This window comes from Dysidea avara, chromosome 10, assembly GCF_963678975.1.
Source record: "Dysidea avara chromosome 10, odDysAvar1.4, whole genome shotgun sequence".
NCBI classification, from domain to species: Eukaryota; Metazoa; Porifera; class Demospongiae; order Dictyoceratida; family Dysideidae; genus Dysidea; species Dysidea avara.
Genome location: NC_089281.1, coordinates 18,738,332 through 18,761,804, shown reverse-complemented (window position 1 = coordinate 18,761,804; position 23,473 = coordinate 18,738,332). Strand labels below are relative to the sequence as shown.

The 23,473-nt window shown below is 38.1% G+C and overlaps 2 protein-coding genes and 1 long non-coding RNA gene across 12 annotated transcripts in view; 2 read left to right on the top strand and 1 right to left on the bottom strand.

The window, feature by feature from the left end:
• The window catches only part of LOC136236559 (uncharacterized), a 21,406-nt gene extending 17,225 nt beyond the window's left edge, over positions 1-4,181 (bottom strand). The window contains exon 1 of the long non-coding RNA XR_010692170.1: positions 3,962-4,181. This is a non-coding gene — a long non-coding RNA (uncharacterized lncRNA). The remainder of the gene's footprint in view (positions 1-3,961) is intronic.
• LOC136236549 (UBX domain-containing protein 1-like) overlaps positions 1-23,473 on the top strand; it is a 224,576-nt gene that overhangs the window by 157,763 nt on the left and 43,340 nt on the right. The window lies entirely within an intron of this gene.
• On the top strand, positions 4,100-23,473 carry LOC136236552 (UBX domain-containing protein 4-like). 10 transcript variants are annotated; one of them, XM_066026758.1, is made up of 16 exons: positions 4,131-4,249; positions 4,320-4,535; positions 6,005-6,048; positions 9,402-9,454; positions 12,317-12,363; positions 14,449-14,493; positions 15,164-15,207; positions 17,065-17,189; positions 17,240-17,339; positions 19,054-19,079; positions 20,860-20,938; positions 22,036-22,096; positions 22,140-22,240; positions 22,640-22,777; positions 22,833-22,980; positions 23,192-23,473. In XM_066026758.1, exons 6-13 carry the CDS (start codon positions 14,474-14,476, stop codon positions 22,234-22,236), a joined length of 552 nt encoding a protein of 183 aa, XP_065882830.1. In that variant the 5' UTR covers positions 4,131-4,249; positions 4,320-4,535; positions 6,005-6,048; positions 9,402-9,454; positions 12,317-12,363; positions 14,449-14,473; the 3' UTR covers positions 22,237-22,240; positions 22,640-22,777; positions 22,833-22,980; positions 23,192-23,473. The 10 variants fall into 10 exon arrangements, with proteins under 10 accessions (XP_065882828.1, XP_065882835.1, XP_065882827.1 ...); XM_066026757.1 differs by having other exon boundaries at positions 9,402-9,459; XM_066026756.1 differs by lacking the exon at positions 4,320-4,535 and having other exon boundaries at positions 4,100-4,249; positions 9,402-9,459; positions 22,595-22,777.

The window sequence follows — 23,473 nt, the reverse complement described above, 5'->3', positions numbered from 1 at the left end:
CCGGAATTATTCTCACGAAATTGGTGACCGATTATTCTCAAGATTATTCCGGCATAATAGGCGCAGGCCTACTATACGGTACAATATTTACTCAATCTGTACTGCACACTCGAATAGTAATGCAATGCAGTTAGTTCAAAGGGTTTCATACCTATTAATTTTTTTTGAAAATAATCAAACAGTACGGTAGTACTGTTTAAGTAGGGTTTGCATCAAAAGTGATGTACGCCTCCAAAAATACCGCCTTTAAAAACCAGCTTAGAAACTTCTTATGCGACAAAAATCACCTTTACGGAATAATATTAGTCCATCTATGTAACATCTAATGTAATGTTAAGAACAAGAAAACGTTTACTGGTGACCGGATATAGAATATTTTTTAAAAATCGTCAAAAACTCAAAATTTTATCTCACTCTCACCAAACTCACGCACTCCACTCACTCACTCCACTCACTCACTCACTCACTCCACTCCACACACTCACTCCACTCCTCACTCACTGACCACAGTTGCAAGCCTACAGCCCAACAAAGCAGTGCACGGTCACCATTTTACGCCACAACAACAAACTCACTAGTGGGATGTGCCTTTTGGGGTTCCGACGAGCGTACGCCCTGTACGCCTTGTCTTTTCTTTTATCTTCAATCAGGCTGCTTGTCTTCTTCTTCAACCAACAAAACCATATCGAGGCGCATATCAATACTTTCTTTATTTAGCAGCATAATAAATGCCACAAAATTATTTAAGGCACTTACTACACTACTGTACGGAGGTACCAGTACTCCACGATAGGTCACAAGATCATGCCCATTCTTTATTCTACGTCTTATCGATCTATCAATCAAGACCACGATGACCATGCCCCTTTTACTCTAGCTGTATTTGTGAGCACATACCTTTAAGTTGGTAGGCTGATTCGAGATACTCTAGTCTAATAATCGATCAAAACCACAATGACCACACCCCCTTTTGGGCAAGCACACATGACGCAAGATACTCTAATACAGCAGTCACCCTAATAGAACAGTCACACGTTTATAGCTAGCTTTATGCTTTAACAAAAAACTTAACAAATTAGTATGTTAAATATTATAAATTTAAAAATGAAGTAGGGATCCAAGCGATAAAAAGTGGTGAAACAAGAGATGAACAATGGTAGCTATTACAGCATAGCTCAGTGGGAAATCCCTACTTTGGCATTAAATCCCTACTTTGGCATTAAATCCCTGCTTTGGCATTGAACATAAAATAATTGTTATACCATGCCAAAGTAGGGATTTCCCACTGAGCTACATGTATGCTGTAATAGTTACCATTGTTCATCTCTTCTTTCACTACTTTTTATCGCTTGGATCCCTACTTCATTTTTAAATTTATAACTTTTTATATACTAGTTTTAATTGTACCACCCTCAAATAGTACCACACTATTATAAATACCTTTTACTAGTGCTCACATACCTACATATAGTTTCATCCCCATCTCAATTTAAGGAAGGTGTTAACTTTAACTGCTGTCACATAATTGAAATTCTGGGTAATGGGCTGTGGCCAGCAGATTATTGGCCTATTCAGCTTCAGCAACTGCAGTACCACTGGAGGGCTGGTGTCAAAGGCTCTGGCATGTACTTAGGTAATTTGTTGATGTTTTGTGGTAACCCTGCACAATAATAAACAATGATGGTTGGAGCCCTTGCCCACTTGTCAGACTAGCAAATTTGAGTTGAGGTAAGTGTACAACTTCAAGCTTTGAGTGGCTTCAAAACATAATACAGCATGTAAACCATGTCATGCGGTTTACTATCCATCATGTAGGGACAGAAGATGGCAGCCGGCATCCATGAATTTACAGTTTGATAGTGTGTAACATATAGAGGTGAAACCGTGTGACTTACATGCTATATGATTTATGGTCCCTTATGCTGCTTACTTAAAATAACATGCATGACTTAAGGTGCTCTGCTATGTCACAAAGTAAGTGCCATTATCAGTACAAGGATTTGTGGACTATTGTTATAACTGGTACTGTACCAACTTTGACCAATCATTGAACACTTAACTGTCTCATCACTAGAAATTGCAGGATTAAGTGTAATGTGTCTGTGTAAGACACTGATTATTTAAAACCACTCTATAACAAGACTAGCAAAGCAGTAAAACTTCCCGTGGATTGAACTATCACTTTGTAGCACTGGAGACACTAATCAAATGTACCAAGTGTGAAGTACATCACTAGTTATACAGCAATGCTATGAGTGGTTATACAGCAATGCTATGAGTGGTTATGCAAAAAGTGCACGACTTAGACCACTCCAAACAAATTCTCTGTTTCCTGTCCACTATCCATTTTTATTATTTCCTTGTGAGATTAGCAGCTCTTCAAGCCACACACAACCATAGCAAGTTACATGAAAGCATACTTAAGTTTGCACCTTGATCATTTATAGTTGCAGGAACAGTACAAAGGCAAATTTGTGCTGACTTGATAGCACACTGACATGTGAGCTGAAATTGTGAGCTGACAAATTTCAAACTCGGTTTTTACTGAGCCTGAGCATGTACATTATATAATGGAAGAATACGGAATAATGGAACATACAATGCTGACAGTTAAGGGCGAAACAGAGAATCCATTTGGAATGGCCTAACACTTTTTACACAAGTAACATATCACAGAGTGGTAAGAAGAGCAAGTGAACTAACTACCCCTTGGAGGAACAGTTACCACTTCCTATTACACCACCAGTTCATGGATACAACACATGTACATTACAATGTAATTAGGGTCATGTAGCCATAGAGAACAGTACTTACTACTATTATGATTGTCTGAAGGCATCAGTCAGTCAGGCAGTTTTTTGCTAAATAATAATTTTAAAATCGTAGCAACCCATTAGAAGCATTTTGGATCGCAGCATTTTGTGCTTGACTATACCTGGGGAGGGGGGTAGGACAAGACCACATGCACTACAACCACTAACAAAAAAAACACACACTTTTATGAAAACAACTTCGGTAAACCAGGCGAATGCCCACAGCCAACCTTTTTGGCCGGCTGTGGGCACGCGCCTGGTTTAAAAAATATTTCGCAGTCATAAAGTAATAGATTGTACAACAACAATTGTATATTGTAACCATTGATGACCACTATTACTGTTGACGTGAAAGTCTTAACCACCACACATCATCATCATTGTTAGTCTCTTTACTCCATAATGGCAGTGTTTTTCTAATTGTTAATCACACCATTACAAAACAAACTAAAAATAGAACTAAATATGTAATGAGCTTGATGTTCCTCTACTTTTTGTACAGGACCCATTCAGCTCATGTGAAATACTTTCAGTACTTGTGCAACATTATTACACATTCACATGGTCTTGTCCTAAATCATAACCAATACTACCAAGGCACCATGAAGGTATTGTGAGGCTGGTTTCTGGCCAATTTCAAATCTAATATACAGTACTGTCTTATAGAGCTTTTCCATCTCCTTGATGACCAAAATTGGTGCCGTAATTTTTCGTTTATTATACTGTATTTCGGCCATATTTATGAACATCAGTATCGAACGTTCTATGGGAATATTTCCAATTGCTTTACGGGTTAGCGTGCATTTTATATATGTTAATTCTTACCCAATACCAAGCTCATCCACCACAGCTTGGACTGTTAGTTGTTAGCGGTTTACGCAGATTGGCTCATTTCAACTTGTCCATAGGCCCGCTGCGTACAAAATTGTTCAACAATATGGCCGACGAAAACGGTTGTCAAGGAGATGAAAAATCTCTATTGTATGACTATACCCCATCAGTTCATGGATTACGTACAATACAAACACACAATGTAGTCAATTAGGGATATGGGACCTGGTCAAAGCTGTAAACGGACAGATCAGGCCTAAATTCCCCCAAAGTCCTGCCAGCCTACTTTAATAGTGTCACGGCCCACAATAATCTACCTCAGTGGGACGTCTTCTCTCCTTCCTTTCCGCCACGAAGAAGGCGACCTGAGGGCCTTGGTTCGCTGATTCTGCTGTGACCACTCCTCGGACCTCTCTCTGAGGGTATCCACTTTTTGCTTTGCCCCGAGCTTTGCCCTTTATAAATGACCACTCTGGTAAAAGACGTAACTAAAGCGGTTCTAATATTTTCGTATGATCAAGCAAATGAACACAAAAAGCCGCAAAAAGCGCAACTTCAAAAACCTGTTTTGGACTACTTGCAGTGTTGAGACGCAATGAAATAAGGTGAGTGCATGGCTTATGATTGGTGTAATGAAGGTAGTTTGTCAACCTGCTCATATCTGCATATTCTCAGTGTTTAAACACTCGACCGGGCTTTTACTCGAGATACTCGTGCTATTTATTGTTCCCGCCATTTTGCTGTACATGTGGCAATAAGGACAGTTGCTACTGCAAGGGGGTGATGCACTGAGGGACTCACTGTATGTCAATCTGGGACTGAAAGTCACGAACTTTGTGCCCAAGTCAACAATCCAGGACGAATAATGATTTTTTTGTCGCTATGCTGCAGGTGAAATACTAGGAATGCACTTATCAATGCAAGGGGTAGCCACTACCGATAGTCTTGTGGAACCATCTACGACTGGTATCAAAGTTTTTTGATTGCCGAAAATATACCTTGATTACTTGATTCTGCCTGAAAATGGGTCTTGATTGCATATTTTTGCAAATTCTCATTTTGTTTTCAAGCTAGATTAATCACTACTTTCTAACACGCCTTGATTGCTTGATTCAGTGCAAATTTAACTCTTGATTACTTGATTTCATTTTGATCCCGGGCAGATGGTTATACATGGCTATTGACAGTGACTACTTGCAATGTTACACCCTGCACAGCTGATACATTGCACTAGACCAAATAAAAATTAGCATAAAGTTACAAGTAAGGACTTCAAAGGTAGCTAACTATTATGAAGATATCAAATTACAATTAAACAGGAAGAAAATCTATGAGCAAGAGTACATATTTATTATTATTATGTACTGAATAGCGGGAAATTTTTGAAAGGTTAAATTTTCGAAAAATTTGTAAACAATGTGTTTTCGAAAATATTTTTTCAAAAATAGTACATCCCTGTTTTTAAGTGACAATCAAAGAAAGTATGGCTAGGTATATATATATAAATGATATTTATGAATGCACACATGCACAGTTTCTACTAATATCAGTTAGCTATAGACCTAATGTATTATAGCTAGGCACTGGGCCACATATAAGTAGCTAGCCATATAGCTATAGCTATCGTGTGCACGGATATGAGCGAGCACAAATGACACCACAAGTCTTCAAGCCTATAAGAGCTCGAGAGACTAGAAGTTATTAGAAAAGACTATAATTATCAGCAAACATTTATATGGCCTGAAAAATGCCAAGTACTTAGCTATGGATCAATGAAACTCGATCTGTAGGCCACTGAGGCGAAGTCCACCAAACAACATGGTTTAGCCTACAAAGGAAGACCCTAGGGTAGCTAGACGAGATTCTATCAAAGCCAGATTGGGCATTTATCTAGCTATACTGAACAAGCAGCGCAGTAAAGAGACATTGTTTCGAAAACTTTTTTTTCGAATTTCCAATCAAGCACTCTTTCGAAAATTTAACCTTTCAAAAATTTCCCACTATACTGTACTCTTGCTATGAGGCATGCCCAACAGAGTTGAATGTTTGAACTAACTTCATTGGATAACATGCTGTACCCCTATCTTTTTCATATCCCAATTAAACCAATCAGATACTGTAACTACGTGATCCAGACATACATACATATAGAATGCTACATTTCTGTACCTTAGTTTTCCCCACCATGCTGTTAATATCTGTGTAGTACAGTCTCTAGTTATTATTACTATTGTGTAACTGTTTAGTTTACAGTCAATCCCCTAGTAAATAATTTGACTTATACATAATCAAGGGTAAATGATGTGTACAGCTGGTATTTACTCTTGACGTAATGTTATGAACCATACTGTACATTACAGGTGATGATGAGAGTTATATGATCTGCAGTGAGGACCAGCTTGTAGTAAGATGAATTGTACTTATATATTAATTTGTATGAACCCTATACTAAAATCATGGTAATTTTAACATGTTAATAGTAGAGCTGTGCACCTACAAAATTTTGATCACCAGTACATTGGTCACCAATAATTGAACAATTAAACTATTTAGACATGGTTTTAAAACAGTAAATATTTCTTTATGGAGCACATATACTTGTGTGATTGACATTAAAATTAATTCTTATTGACTTAAGTGGGTAACTATTAATACATAACAAAATGCGTTATACCAAGACCCAGTCACTGAATTACAGTCATTGGTATGTTCAGCACTCAAAAGCTACTGAAATTTTAGTGCATATTTAAGTGAAATAACTGGAAGCCGATTACTGGTTATTTAATATTTATCACCGGTTATTGAAGTTTGGGAATCTTTGATCGATAAATCGGTTATTCAGTGAAAGTGAACAGCACTAGTTAATAGTGTCATGGTCTGTACTCACTTTGCTTAAGCAGTAGCAATTATGTTTGTATTTGTACAACTTGATAATCCAAATGTGTTCAACTAGAGTATCAGGCTATCATGCCAGCATTCGGAGTAAAACTGTATCTTTAGCAAAACAGCCAAGCTTTTTAGAAAGGGTACAGCCTTCAAAAATCTAGGGTTAAAAGGGGTGAAAATTAAGGGCAGCAACCAAGAAGTGGCCGCAGTGATATTCGTGATAAAAATTTAGGGAGATGGATAACTGGCAGCAGTGACGCAGCAGTAATGGATTTGGGAAATTAGAACTAGTGCTGTGAACTGGTATGCAAAAAGCTAGTTATTAACCAGTATTGTCTACGTCAAGTTTTGCCTACCTACTTGGTAAACCATAAATTTCCCCTGCTGACAAGTGTTAACATAATCTCAAAGCATGTGTAAATATGTGATTGTAATAACTGTTATTAAGCACAGGATGTTGATGGTCAATATGTACACAATTGTAAACAGTGGAAATGGAAACCAAATATGGAAAAGAAACAGTCAAATTGTCATATAGTGGCCACCTCTTAAGGTTACCTTCTTGCAAAGACCACCTCTGTACAAAGGCCACATTGTAATTAGGCTCCAAAGATTGTTAAAGAACTTAATGACCTTATTAAAAAGACCACTTCATGTCACCTTTTTTATAAAGACCACCTCTGTACAAAGACCACTTGCACTTCTTCACATTGTAATAATAGCTAAATTCCAAACGTCACTTTACCAAAACAGCTACGTAGGTTAGCTAAAAAGGCTCTTGAGATCCTCTCCTTATGCGACCTTTTAATCAGTATGTTATAGTGTACTACACTTTACTTGCATAGAGTATTTTTTGTATGACACATTCTGGTACAAACTAAGTGATAATGGTATGGATATAGCCAGATAACTTGAGTGAAGTATGGATAAAAAAATTTCTTTTGAGTCATGAAATATATATTTGGAATTTAATTTCACAGTAAAGTGGTGGTCTTTATAAAGAGGTGGTCTTTATAAAATGGTGGCCATAAAGCAGTCTTATTTATGAAGTAATCTAGTATGCGATAGTTATCATTGGGACTTAATTACAACATGGTCTTTATACAGAGGTGGTCTTTATAACAAGGTGGTCTTTAAGAGGTACCACTAAATGAGGGTTTTACTGTAGGATATATTTATGTGATGATTTGACCATTTCCATTTTCCATTTCCGGTTCCCATTTCCACTGTTTCCAATTGCCCCTTTGATCCCACCCTAAACCTTCCAGCCGGCTTGTTGAGTACCTATTCTGTCTGCCAATATCACTTTAGTACACACAACCAATTAACCGGTTATATTGCAAATTATTGGTAGGCAATTAACCAGTGACAAAAAAAATTGTAGATGTACAGCTCTAATTTGAACCCACACATCTTTTTTTCTTTGAGGTTTAATGCATTTTTTTGTTCTTGTTGTGGGTGAGTGTTCTATTAGAGTATTTCAATCACATTTTTGGGATATTTGGTTTTATCTCGGTAATGAATGTTCCTAAATCACAAAAGACTTGTTTGAGCTGCAATGGTTGACCTACCTACAGACTGATTGTTAACCTATTTCTATAAGTGGTCTACTGTGTAGGTGTGACAAACAATCAAGTTTACCAATAAATTTAGCAATTTTTACACAAATCAAAAGATTAATGCACAGTATTATGCTCTTTGTACCCTCCAAATTTGAAGTGAATTAAATAAAACATGTGTGAGTTAATTATGTATAATGGTTTTCTAACTAAAGTGTGTGCAAAAAGAAAAAGAACAGTGTCAGAAGAAGCAATTGTAAGTGATCAGGCCAAGAAAAAAGGTAGAGGAGGGCGGAAGCGCTTTAGACACTACTTACAACATATTACCTTAATTGCATAGTTCTGTTCACAATCTCACGTGAACCTTAATAGTCTCAATACAAAACCAGCAAATGGTGGGGTTCAGTGGGGTTAATTAGATTTTTAGATCATGCTTCGTGTAAGGATTAAGGTGATGTAATTAGTTTCGTAAAAGTGTAAAAGTGCTTAGTTTTCTAGGCAAAATCGATGAAACACTATTTCGCACGTAGAGAGTTTTGCACTAACCAGGTATGTTTATTGTAAGTAAAACAATGATGCCACACTTTGCTATCGTCCACACATTTAGCTGATACTGAAAAACAAGGGTTTACATAATTCATTTTAACGTCACTTAAGGCGCTTCCACCCTCCTCTGGAGTAGAGGCTAGTAGCTATTATAAACTGTTGACCTCTATATGTTGCGTGAAACACAACTACTGAGCATGCTAGCATTAGCCCAGAAAATTTGTAAAAATAAGATTAAATCTGTGACTATTTTCAACTCTACAATACCAATAGATTATACTTGTATTTGATTCATGTGTTCACATTAGTTTCTTACAATGTGTATACATTTAAATAATAGTATACATGTTTCTCATTGTAATTATACCGTATGCATGCCATTGCTACTAACATTAATTTTAAGACTGGTTCAATAGGGACCATCCTATTATGCTTTATTTTACCTATTACACTAAACAAAGCAACATTGATTTACAACATTAGATGTAGCATACTGTATTTGTTGTATCCCAATATGTACTTCTCTGAAATCTGGTTTTTTCAATATGCCATTGTGTATGCTACAATGCATTTGTGGAATTTCACATGGAGAAACATAATTATCAATTGTAATGGCTTCAACCTTATAGTTCATCATCACAATTATCAATACCCAAACCACAATTTGATTTTGTAGTAGCCATCATCTAACTTGTTAGGTTTTGTATACAATTTGTTATTGGGTAACTGGTGTCTTGTTAGTGTTATGTAAGAATGTGTATTATAGGTTACCAAGATGATCAGTGGTTATAACTGAAGCAGTGGAGCTGAAGTGATTCAGTAAGGTATTTGTTGTTAACTTCAAGTGTTTCATTAATTGTTACTTATCATACAGTACGATAGTACTGTATAGTAGAGACATCGGAGGTGTGGGTCGATTCGTGATATAATATAACCCAAAAAGCTGCCACGATTTTTCCTCACAATTACTCGACAGTATTGGTTGGGTAAAACCAAGCCCAAAAGTATCTTATGATCGACCCAAAATGTTTCCGTCAAGTTGCCACAGAATTTTTTTTCTTAATTATTCAACTGAATTTTTTACTGCTTGCCTGCCTGCCTGCCTGCCTGCCTGCCTGCCTGCCTGCCTGCCTGCCTGCCTGCCTGCCTGCCTGCCTGCCTGCCTGCCTGCCTGCCTGCCTGCCTGCCTGCCTGCCTGCCTGCCTGCCTGCCTGCCTGCCTGCCTGCCTGCCTGCCTGCCTGCCTGCCTGCCTGCCTGCCTGCCTGCCTGCCTGCCTGCCTGCCTGCCTGCCTGCCTGCCTGCCTGCCTGCCTGCCTGCCTGCCTGCCTGCCTGCCTGCCTGCCTGCCTGCCTGCCTGCCTGCCTGCCTGCCTGCCTGCCTGCCTGCCTCCCTGCTTTACATCTTCAGTCAAGCATAGCGGAAAACTGGCTACAGCTACAGCCCTAATTCTTTTGCAGAAACGTTTCTAGCTCGCTTAAGAAAAAACCTTTGGTATATTGATAAACATACAATGCTTGCGCCATTGTCTTACCTTTTATCCTTCTTTATCATGGCCATCAGTCAAGGTTCTGCCGCTGAGTGTTACTAGACTACAGTACGGCTTCCATCTACTAGTGTATATTGCATCAAACTATTCGAATACACATGGTCGCCAGTTGCACCAAACTATTTGAACACACGTGTACATGACTCGCTGTTGATATCAATCAGTGAGAGCAACTCGCGGCAAACTATACAGCAATGTGTAAGTCAATAAATGTAGTTTATTTATTAACAATGTTAAACCGAGTCAGGTCATCCAGGTCCCGCTTTACAGATTATTCGGGTCTGACCCCACATTCTAAATTAAATGTGGATGTGTTACCACACATCATAGCGTAGCCCTGCTTCTTTCGTGAGCCATGCCCACTTATGTAAAGTACTGTCTGTAGACATATGGTAGCCATGCCCATTCATCAGTCTGTAAGTATGCACGAATCCACGTCCATTATTGTCTGCAGGGCCATGCCCACTGATCAGTTACTATTGTATGACTCATAATCTAGTATAATAGTGCTGTGATTAACTCTTTAATATTGTGACTGGTTTTGTGAAAAGCAGGCTATTTAGTGGTCATGAGCTTGCAAAAAAACTTTACAAACAAGTACGCATAAGCACAGTAGGGATTAAGGTTGGAATGAATGTACAAATACATCCTCCGAAGCTTCTTTTCAAAATGTTACCGAAGCTTCGAAGCTTTGTTGCAAATGTCATGTCAACTATTAATGACCACAATTGATGGTTCTTAGGGTTACACTGTAGCACAAACTCCTACACTTTGTTATAGCTTCAGTATAACCATTGTTTAAACTACAATTACATCAAAAAATATGTAAGTGGCAGCTTCCACAAGGAGTGATAATACTTATGCAACTGGTTTAACATGTTGGTATCCATGGTAACGAAGCTGTGGTGGGGTAAAATAGCATCCGAATGTTATGAGACCGAACGAAGCTTCGAAGTTTCGAACTATATTTGTCTCAACCCTAGTAGGGATATTCACTTCTTATTGTTTTACAGTATTTGGACATTACATACTTCTCCGATCCAGCTTGTTTCAGTACTTTTTACTGCAGCACTATACACTGTCCCTATTCTAATTTAAAATTCTTAATTTCTTCTTATACTTGTTTTTTTGTTAAGCACTGCTAAGAAATATATCATATTTCCTCTCATAAAAGCACAGCCTTTAATTAATTTCCTTCCCAGTATTTTTAAGCCAGCCTGTAAATAAACAGGGTCTTTATTTGAGACCAGGCATTTATTTGGATACGTAGATCCAAGTGACACCTGGTATTTAATTGAATTTGAGTTGTAGTAGAAATGCCATTGTTGTAACAGTAAGCATAAAAAATCTTCATTCAGTGTGTTGGCTCATATATAGTCAAGGCCTAAAATGATCAGTTGTATGACACTGTCTACATGCATGCAGGCTTGCACAGAAAACTCACATGATTATACTCATAACATGTATGATCGCTCAGAAGCCTTGTTAATAAGTTTGAAAAATAATTAAAGCTATGTAGACTCCATTTAGGCCTGGCCTATATTTGAGACAGACGTTTTACTTTCCAGATGTGCTGCAGCCCGGTCCCCTGTATGTCAGGTCTAGAATCACCACTGCTATAGATCTTATAGAGTCATTTGTGACTGCAATCAAAATAATCAACAGAAATCTTGATCACTTGATGATATCAATCAGTCTAGTTGTACAAATTCAATGTGCTTGACTTAATCACAAGTATTATTGGTTGCTTGATTCCATTGATCTCAGCTTCCAATGATTCAATCAGAATGTTGTATAAAAACTTCTATAGTGTATTAAGGTATGCATATATGTGTTGTTATTGAAGCACTTTTAAACTAAAACCTTAGTTTAGTGTTCTTAAGATCATGTATTTATAGTGACCACATCTACTAGGCCACAACTTGAGCACCATAATATTTTGGCTGCTACCAGTACAACATGAAACGCAGTGCATACATTGTACTACTACAGATTAATGCGTCAGGATGACATGTACTGATTCAGTATCCACTATTTAAGTATGCTCATATAAGTCAGTATAACCCCCTCTCCCTTGCTACATGTGCTACCCAATTGTTAATTCTTTGTCATCACACTATGTACTGTATTACAGATGATGAAAGTTATGAAGAAACATCTGCAGTGTGGACTAGCCAGGAGGTGAGATTGATTGTACTGTATGTTATACATAGTCAGTGGAACAATTCAGCTGTGAATGGGTGTAATGTGTACAAGCCAGTAACATGAGGAAAATAAAACACCCGGTCTCAAATATAGACCTACAGTAGGCTATTATGTATTGTGATCAAGTGGCCACACTAGTAATCTGTACAAGTCTGCTTATGCACTATAGTGTATCATCCAACTGTTTGCCAATAGTTTTAGGCCTTGTGCAGTACGTACCATTACGTAAAGTTCTCCATAATTACCATTGCACGATTGCATTCCAACCACAACTTGAATTCAATTCAATGCTGGATGTCAAGTGGCCGGTCTCAAAATATGGACTCTACCCATTAATAGGCTTAGTGAAAAACCTGAGGAGCAAGTTACCATAATGCTTAGACTTGTGCATTATACAGTACAAAAGGATGACAGGATACATATGAGCTCTTGTGGGTTATGTACATGTACTTAGGCCAGTAATTATGTTTCTTAAAATAATAGTTATACGGGCACAATGTGGAGTCTATGAAATTTATAAACCCGAAGGCCTGGGCTGTAGCGCACAAGCGAAGCGAGGGAACTACTAAGGGCCTGAGGGTTTATAAATTTCATAGACTCCACATTGTGCCCGTATAACTGCTTTAGACTCTATTTCACATTACACTCAGATTACTTACCTCATCCACGACTGTTTCTGCTGTAGGCTCAGCAAAAGCAGCTGGTTTACTTGTGATAATACTAGCGCCATGGCAACTATGTGTCCTCAAGTGACAAAATAATTGTGCTCACTAAATCACTGCACGTGAACAATGCATAACGATTGGATAAACCTAGATTTTGAACCTATGTTATATTGTGCCTGAAGACGTGGAGTATATGAGATTTATTACCCACCCAAAACAGCCTAAATAGAGTCTAAATTTAGTTTTAAATGCGACGTCAGGCAGGATATCTAGCTTTTTCAATAAGCCAATGTGTAGATTTTGCTATGTACAGTATTTGTGACATTTCAAGTAGAGGATTGTGCAATGGACCAGAAACATTGTTGCCCCAATTGGAGTGACCTCAACCTTGCTTTTCATTGTTGATGCCAAACTATAATTTGTTTCTGTAGTACATATGTAGTTGTGACCTAACATTTTAGGCTTCTATATTCTACAAGTACACAGAAAATTTTGGAATTTAGTAGGGACCATAGCACATCGATAAAAAGTACTAAAATGAGCACAGTAGGGATATAACACTTCTTATTGTTTTACTGTGATTTAATATCTTGCCTACTCCAACTTGTTTCAGTACTTTTTATCGATGTGCTATGGTCCCTGCTCTAGCTGAAATTTCCAAATTTTTCTGTGTACTGGTTTGTTAACTTTTTTTATAAATTAATATGACTGGTGAACCCATGCATACCACATCTGAAATGGCTCCGCACACCCCAGCTATATCAATTATCGTCTAAAACATGAAGTGTCCATTCGTTTCGTAGTCAGCTATGTTCAATCGGTTACACAGCATTTCGGGTCAAGAACTGTTCAAAAAGTACCTCTGCAATCAAAATAGCCACTACGAAAATACGGATGATTTCTGTTACGAAGGGAAGCCATCATGTGCTACTACGAAATCGACTCTTCGCTGTCTGCAAAGATGAATGGGACACAAAGGAGGACACTGGTAAGTGCATGAAGAATGCATTGTACGTACTGCCGTATGCCAAAAGGCACCAGTCGGGCCGAAGTGATGTTGAACAGTGAAAAAATTAAGGCCATAGCTTTAGCCGTTATCAAGTTACGCTTGTCTGAAGGCATCAGGCAATCAGTCAGTCAATTAATCAGTAGAAAATTCTGTTAAATAAATAATTTTTTAGATTCTGTAGCAACTTGTTGAAAGCGTTTTGGGTCGATCTGAAAGTTTGTTTGGGCTTAGTATTACCTAACCAATACTGTCTCATCGTTGTCAGGGAAAATTGAGGCTGGTTTTTGGGTGATATTATTCCGTGGGCCACGCCTACTCCTTTGTGGTCCCTACTATACTGTAACCATTGTACTGTATAATAGTGTTATGTAAGAGTGTGTATTGTAGGTTACCAAGGTGATCTTGTGAAGCAATGGAGCTAAATTCAGAAAGGTATTTTTGTTAACTTATTTGTTGTTTTGTTGTTAATTAAGCACTACCAAGAGTTCATGAATTCTTGGTGCTACTTAGAATAATAAATACTTTAGGTTTAAGGAAGAAAATCCATCCCTCCTGGAGGAAGCCTGAGTGTGGCCCCGACTAGACATTGTGTGACCTGCAGTTCGAATCCTGGGGTTGGAGGGATTTTTTTCCTTACTTTGGCCCCTTTTCTGTTACACCATATCAGCCAGTCAGTAAGTCAAGTCATTAGGTCTAAGCCCCTGAAATTAGGTTAGGTAATCCTATGGCTGCAGCACATGTTGCTGTCAGACCTTCAGTGCTGGTCACTGTAAAGTGCTAATAATAATAATAAAATAATTAAATGTAATTCAAATAAACCGGTTTAAACCAAACTCATAAAAATATCATCTTGGCTATTTTATGGTTTGCCTACTGTGTTAACTTTGCACAATAATTCTCTGGACAAAATTTTAAGACTGCTCTTCACTTTTAAGGATATGTATTCAAATGTCCATAGAACTCATCAAGAAAGGCAATCTCAAAGCCCTGTATTTCAAACTGGTTTGTTCACAGCTCTAAGCTCACACACGCAACACACAACACACACACACAACACACACAACACACAGTTGTTTTTGTTATTGTTTTGTTTTATTTATAGTCCACCGTTCACCAGTTTTGCTGATCTCTGTATACTTCAATCATGTACTCTACCATTATAATGTTGTACTCTCTAACTCCATTATTTGTGACCTGAATTAATCGTGCGCCTGTTTCAAATGTTAAGCAATCATAATATGTGATTGCTGTACATTACGATATCAATATTGTACAGAGTTGTATAACTTACATATCTGTTAGTAGGAAAATCCATTACTTGGCAAGTTTTATCTTATGTACATGTTTTTTCCTATGATCAGGGTTAAAGTGAAGACCATATATAGTCAGTGTTGTAATTACAACGTGACATAACTTGTGTCTTGTCTCTCTTAACACTGACATTAAATACAAACATAGCGGTACTATGGGCAGGAGCAGATCTAGGCTTTGGCAAGGGGGGGTGCACCAAGGTAGTAGTAGACATATGGAGCAGGGTGATATGCCCCCAGAAGCTTATATGTTTCAGGACTGAAATTTTTGATGTAGAACAGTTTTATGTACAATTATGTAATAAGTGATCAAGAGTTGTAGGGATCAGTGACAGTCATAAGTAGTTCAGTTAGCTATGAGCCAACTGTCGTATACCGTAGGATGGTATCATGTATACGTACAAATTTTCCAGGTACATAATTTTTGTGGATTGACAAATTTCAGTATTTCCACAGTTTTATTTTCGAGGATCACTTGTTTTTCACTGATGTTACCTATTAAAAAGCATAGAGCTAACCCTGACAATCATTAATTTCGATGATGAAAATTTCGTGGGCAGCCAAGCAACCGTTAAATCTGCAAAAGTTACGTCCCTTGAAAATTTGTACCTATAAGGTACAAAAGACCATGTGCATTTCATTTGAAAAATTCCTAGCTGGCTAATTGTGCCCATGGGATGGTGTTGTAGATGATATACACTCGGCAACTATAAGATTCCTAATGTTACATGTGGTGGCTTTTCTATTAGAGTATTTGACTGACTATTCTATTAGAGTATCTTGATCTTGTTTTTAAAAAGTTTTTTGGGGGGGGGAGGGTGAGGAGAAAGGGCATTTGCCACTCCATCCTCTTTCCTTGGATCTGTCACAGATGCGGTTATCCAAACATGCGGTTCAATAATCAGATAACTGAATTTGCTAGGATAAAAGTGCCCATCCATTTATAGACAGAATTCCTTCAGCCACTAATAAAACACACTTACTACTACAGAGCCTACACAGCATCATCAGTTAGTGAAATTTTTTAATAGAACAATCATTTCTAGTTTTGGATAATGAGTTAATGCTGTAATGAAATCAGACTTCATTACAAAGCAAGTGTTCAAATGATTTTAACAGTTAGCATGTGTTTTACACAATGCATTCTACTGTAAAATGTGCATATTTGTCAGGTTATTGCAGGTGTGTTCTGGCACATTATATTAAAAACAAGGGATTATCCATTTTAATAAGATGTGTATCAATAATTGTGGTACGTAGTATAAGATCACAAAAATTTGTTCTACCGAAACATCAATCAGAAGCTCAGAAGCCATCCTTGTATTGTATTTATATCACAATTGGTTTGAATGTGCCTTCAAAATGCTTTTCATAAGTATTCTAATATTTTTAATGAATTTTCAACTGACTGCCCAACTAACTGATGCCTTCGTGGCCAACATTACTGGTTTAATTATTAAAGGCTCAGACTAATAGTAGAGATGTTATTGGAATGAAGCAATGTTAGGTACAGTACCATTTTATCAAGAAACTCATAGTGAGTAATGTGGCGTTACTAAATCCCTTTTAATGTGTTAAGTTATAAGAGTTTGTACAAATCTGTTTGTTGGCATCCAATATATTGGACATAGCCACTAGTAGCTGGTGTTGTATTGTTGCTGCAATGACATGACCTTAACTGAGGATGGTTCAGATCCTGTGGTACTGCTGCCATCAATGTTCATTATTGGTCACCATGGGATACCAATGAATATCATATATGGTAGTAAGAATATTACTGCTAGTGAGTTAGCAATGAAGACCACCAGATCCATTGAGGTGAGCATGTGGTGTCATACGATGTCATCTTAGTAGTAATGTTACCATAGTTACGCAGAAGTGGAGAGACTAGTCCACTAGCAAGGCGGAGGTCTCAATGTGTGACTTATACTAAACCAAAAGAATTAGGACATCACCCTCACTGTGAGTGTATGTCGACATTGTGTAATAATCTTTGTGTGTGTATGTGTGTATGTGTGTCTGTGTATAATGTTCCAGGTTCTATGACCAGTTATGCCAAGTTGTTTCCATGGGCAAGAAACTTGACTCACATTTCTCCAACCTACCCAGCTGTATATAATGGGGATCTGGTGTCAACTGGGCCCACCCAGATATAGCATCAACATTTGGGTACTTGGTGCTAACTGGGAAAATAAATGTCTAGCTGTCCTTGTTTTGCATAGTGGTGTTTAGGTCAGTGTAAAACTTTGAGTTCCTGTCCTGAGGATTGCCTGTACAAGACTTGAGTGTGTGAGTGGTGCAGATCAAGGCATTCCAGTGCTGGCTGGCTAGGTGGCAGTAACTGTGTTTTGTATGGCTGCTGGAGGCTTTGGTTTTTGTTGTGCGCAGGCGTGTGCGTGTGTGTATGCGTGCGTGTGTGTGGCAGTGTAGTTAATGAACCCCTGTCCCTGTCCATGTTCAAGCAGGGTCAGGGCTTAGTTGACTGCTATTGTTTGTCACCTATCTACCACCCTCCTGTAGGTCATCTCGCTTGGCCTATGTAAATAAAATTATGTTAGTGTGTGTACATACGTATGTATGCTTGGTTGTGCTCTTACTGTATTGACGCCATGTGAGTAAATAAACACTGTCCTGATTACTGTATATTGGGAATCATTCGCGGAAGAAAAAAATTCACGAATTTTACGATTTAGGTGCATTCGCAAATATTTTCTTGCATAATTTTTCCTAGAATTGAAATTTTTTGATGAAATGCCTCTTTGAAAAGCCATGCTCCTTTACAATTTTATGCGTACTTATTATTCCATGCAACATTCATATAGTGAAAGTGATTGTATGGCTAAGTAGCACTACATTACCGTACGCTACAGTGAGTGCTACAGTGAGCGCTACAGTCAGGCACAACATTAGCACCATACAATTCGAACAGAGAGTGATAGTAGCTAAGTGACAGTGAAAGGAAACCAGTATTGCTCATGCAAGAAAAATGGGATAAATATAATTACAGCCAGGCGATTCACTGTGCCGTGTTGACTTAGTCCCTCCCCCAGGCTAGGCGTGCCTTTTGTCCGCATCTTATTGTGAGCGATAATAGTCTACCTGCTTCTCTGGGTACCGCAAATCAGTGATCTACGTAGCATGTCACGGTTGAACGTGTGCATCCATGACAAACCGGTTGTAGGCGCACACCCAATTTTTGAGTTAGTTTACACAACAAATCGTGAATGTTTTCTCACGAATAAAGAAAGAATAGACCATTCGCAAAAAATTTCTTTCGTGAATAATTCCCATTATATGGTATATAAGGAAACTCGTCCTGTGAGAGGCTAGGGGACTCATGGATGCAAGTCAAATATCTTCCTGCAGGGCATCCAGACAGTCTCATATTAATTGTGTGTAGGAAATTGTGTGTTGTTGATCTGCAGCTCGTTTGCTTTCCTCTAAAGGGTGCACATGTGTTGGAGTTATTAACCTGTGATAAAGGCTTTGAGAACACTTTCTATTATATGGTTTCATCAAGAAATTATCCTATTATATATATATATATGTATGTAAAGCCCAGATTTAGTTTCTTACTTGCGATTCCAGAGTGGTACCCATTGTTTCAATAAATCACAGACGTGCACTATTTTGAATCTATCAATGGATACATACATTAATAATGTAATCTGCTCCTTTCTAGCAACAGAAATAGACCTCAGAGATCAGGTAGGTACCATGATGTCTATGTCTGTAGGTAATACTTCTTATTGTGTTTTAAATATTGCACAAACTGGTTTAGGAGCTTGCTATTACAAAATTTCTTCTTACCTACAAATATTAATGATTATGATGATAAATGGTTGAGCTGTGATGGTTAACCTATAAACTGACCAATTCCTTTAAAGTCATTCCTTTAGGCGGTTTACTTTGTAGGTGTGACAAAATGGCTGTCTTTTTTTACAAGTGATACCATCTGTAACATTTAAGATTAGCATCAGACTTCACCTCAATTTTGCCTTTAATTGATGCCAGCAATCAAGAGTTGCCCATTTGTGTTTTATAAGGTGTGCAGAAAGTAGAGCTGTGCGATACTATTGGTACCACCCGGTATTGTGATACCAAGCTACTGCAGGATTTGGTATTGTAGGTATCGATCTAGCAAAATAACCAGATTTTGGGTCACATTTTCAATTGATTCAAGTCAAACTTTTTTCATAGGACCCTATTAATATGATAGATAGTTTGCATCTTCATGTACTAAATTATAAAAAGGCCAAATTTTATCTGAACGTTATAGCTTGGTTATCTCATGTAGGACACATCATGTGTAGTATCAATACCTAAAATATTATTGTGATACCCTAAGTATGGTATCATGATATGCTAACTTAAGGTGGCGGTTACCTGGAAGTCGTGGTTTTGAAGCCATTGCAAACAAAGCCATACGTCCTGCCACAAAAATTCATTTATTGCGTCATGTGATAGTGTTTACGTAATAATTAAAATGGCAGCTGCGCGTACTAAGGCCCACTGCCTTGTAACAAGAAGAAATTTGTTACCATTATGCGAGTATTATTAAAGAAGACATTCACTAAAGTAAGTAGAGTAGTTTAGAAGCTTTGTTCACGGGGATTTGGATGGTTCGCGCGAAACTTAGGCGGCATACGTCATTTGTGGTTTTGTATGGTATGCTAAAGTGTTAGTGCAACTTTCTGCGTCATTTTTTTCTTGCATACTAGTGAGGGAGACCTCTGTATTAGCGTAAAATAAGCGATTGGTTATTGTAGCAGGGCCGCATGTCGAGAAAAAAAGATTTTTGTACTGCCTGTCGATGTTACAGCAGGTTTTAGGTCCCTTCGCGTTGGCCAAAAGGGTTACAAAATCTCATAGCTGTGTTTCAGGCTGAAGTTGTGTTGATTTCGCCCTGCTTATGCTGCTAAAGAATAGATTACACGTTTTACTTCGCCATAATGTGCAACAAGTTTTGCGTAAACTGACGCCGAAAATATTTTTGCATGCTCTTACAATCGGCTCTATAGCCTTATAGTTCAGCATCTAATGGCCGTACAAATCATCATGTAGGTAGAGGAAGAGCTGGGCTACGATGTAACGGTGTTTGCCTTCGCGTAGCTCTACAAATGTGTTCACAACTGAATTTTAAAAGTATCCTTCAAACCGGAAATTGTGAGGTAACCGCCACCGTAAGGTGGTATCGTACAGCTATAGCAAAAAGCAGAAAACAGTCCTCAGAAAAATGAAAATAAAACAAAGAAATTAGGAGGACTTGTGTTTTACGAAAGCAAAAAGTAATTTGGTTAAATTGGATGTGTGAAGTGCCAAAAGTGACAGGCAGCTATAATGCAAAAATTGTGTGCTTACAATGACAATGTATGCCTAAAAACTCATTTTCTTTCTTCCTGTCTATATACCCACAGTATGACATGCCAACTTTCTTGGTTGCACAACACACTGCTGTGTGTCTTGATCATTACTGTGTTATGTGCAGGTGAACCATGGGAGGAGACCACAACAACAAGTTGTTAGCAATCCTACACCTCCAGCCAAGACTGCTACTGCCACTACAGGTCACCATAACAGATTACCGTATATGACCGTATAGAATCCCGGGCGTTTATTTCTTATAAATCATTTTTGACCCGGCGTTTAAACGAGACCGGCATTAATTTGGACCCGGGCGTTTATTTCTTACTAGCCACTCGTTGAGAATGACAGGTGCCAGTACAAGTACCTACGAAATACAAAATCCATAGCCCATCACGTACATAAACCCATTTGGACTCCTCTGCTGGGTGAAACATTGGAAGTCAGGCGGAAAGATGACAATGACCACGATAAATATGCTATGGCCATCACCAGAAGAGAAGGCATAGTTGAACAAGACAAGACATCATAAGACTGGTGACGAGACATCACTGTATAGTTAGCAGCTGACACGAGTTTAGAACCCCTTTCAGTGCATATCATTAGCACCCCGGCGTTTAAATGAGCCCCGGCGTTTATTATGACAGTCCCCTAGCTGTACCCTGCGTGTATTTGAGCCCGGCTTTAATACGGTCATATACGGTACTAGTGTAGTTGAGTGTTGTACTGTATCTATGTGTATCAAAACAACTACCAGTAACAAAATGCGAGGTGTAAAATGGATAGTTTTTAAAAGTTATCATTTCAAAAATGGTGACCAAGAAATGGCTACATAGGTATTGTTGCTTGTATTAGTGATCAGTGTCATTGGTTGGCTACCACTTTTGATATGTAGTGTAACTGTTGCGGTTGCCTTGTATAGTGGCTATAAATGCAATAATGGCTACCAAAGAATTTATTTATCATTTGTTTGGCTGAATGTACAATGAATTGAAAGATGGTTGTCAGTTACAAATTTCTTTTGCTAGTGATATCACGTGAAAAAGAGCCAATCAGATACATGTACTTCGTAAAAAAAATTGAATAGTGTGGCCATCTATCATTGATTGTTTTTCACTTGAGTCCCACTTGGAATTTTACACAACTGACAACTGACATGCAATCAACTGTAACTATCATCTAATTTTTTTTTTTAAAGCCACCCACCTACAATACATTGCTACATGTTAGAAACCAATATTGTTTATTTGGCCTATAAGTTTTTGGTGAGAGGATTTGAACAAGTATTTTGATTCAATAGGAAGAATAGTGGAGAGGACAGTGGAACAGAGACCACCATCTACTACTAAGTGCGTTATTGTGTAGGTTAAATATAATGGAGAAGTGATGTCATTGCTGTTTCAGTGTTAGTAGACTACAACTGAAGTTCAACAGTGATAGAAGGCTGATCAAACAGTTCCAGCCAACCTCATACATTAGCTGTAGTGAAGGAGTGTACTGAAGAGGTATGTAAAAATGGTCATCTCATCTGCTCCGCTGTTTCTGTATCTCTGTCCTGTGGTAGTTGGGTTTTCAGATCTGCAAGAACCCCACATGTTCATACATTTTCAAATTGCATTTTGTTTTATTTACTTCACCACAAGGAAAACTACTGCTTATACCTTGTGTCTCCTTGGGAGCACTGGCACTGAAACAAATACTTTTAAGCCTCTCGTGCTTTAAGGAATGTCATTATACCACTATTTTTGCCATTAGCATATTCCTTCAATGCGAAACAGATTCTTAATATTCAATGAAAATTTTTCACAATATTTCACCCATTGTGTTCAATACGTTCATGTGTAAAACTATACTTGCAGATCCGGTCACAGTTTACAGTACCTTAAGCATGACTGTTCTATTAGGAGTTTGGTATGCCACTGGATACTATCATATTGGAGAAAGGTTATCCTGCTTACACATACAAGGTGGAGGATGAAGTGAAGTGATTGAATAAGTTACAGTTAACACCAAGTGCTATACTAATAGTGAAACATCAAACAGTAAGTCAGTTCCCTGGAGTGCGTGCCATATGACAACATGTTTGTTTACCTGCAGAAAGGATCAAACTTTTTCATTCACTGTCCTGGATACTTCAGCTGCTTATGCAGTTACTTATGCTAGTAGTAGTATGACGATTGCAGCAAATGGCAGGTGCTGTGTTTGGATCATCCAACAGTTCCACATTAAGTCAACCTCCTCCCAGGTAGTTTGATGACACATAAAAATGCCAGCCTTTAGTTGGGGGCATTCTGTTAGTGGGTTTAGTAGCAACCATGACAATCCCTGAAATCCAGGTTCCCAAAATTTATTAGGAAATCTCCAGTGTGAGATGGTAATTATTTTGGCCTCAGTTATGAATGCCTTCCAAGAGTACACATGTGTCTTACAGTGTTATGACAAAATGTCTATGGTAGGTCTGATAATGCATGGAGGAAGAGAGGAAATGTGACATCCTTCAGGCAAGAGTGTGATGATGATAATGACCTCAACAACGATAATGTGATAACATCACACATGAAGTGTTGTATCAACTCTTGCTTTGATGTTCAAACTACGCAGCTTTCATCTTTGCACAGATTATAAGTAGCTATGGTTGTACCGTAACTTGCTTTTTTTTCATTGTAAAATAATATTTAAACTTGTACGAAAACTTCTTTCACTGAAATTTTTACGTAAGATTGAAATACTTTAATAGA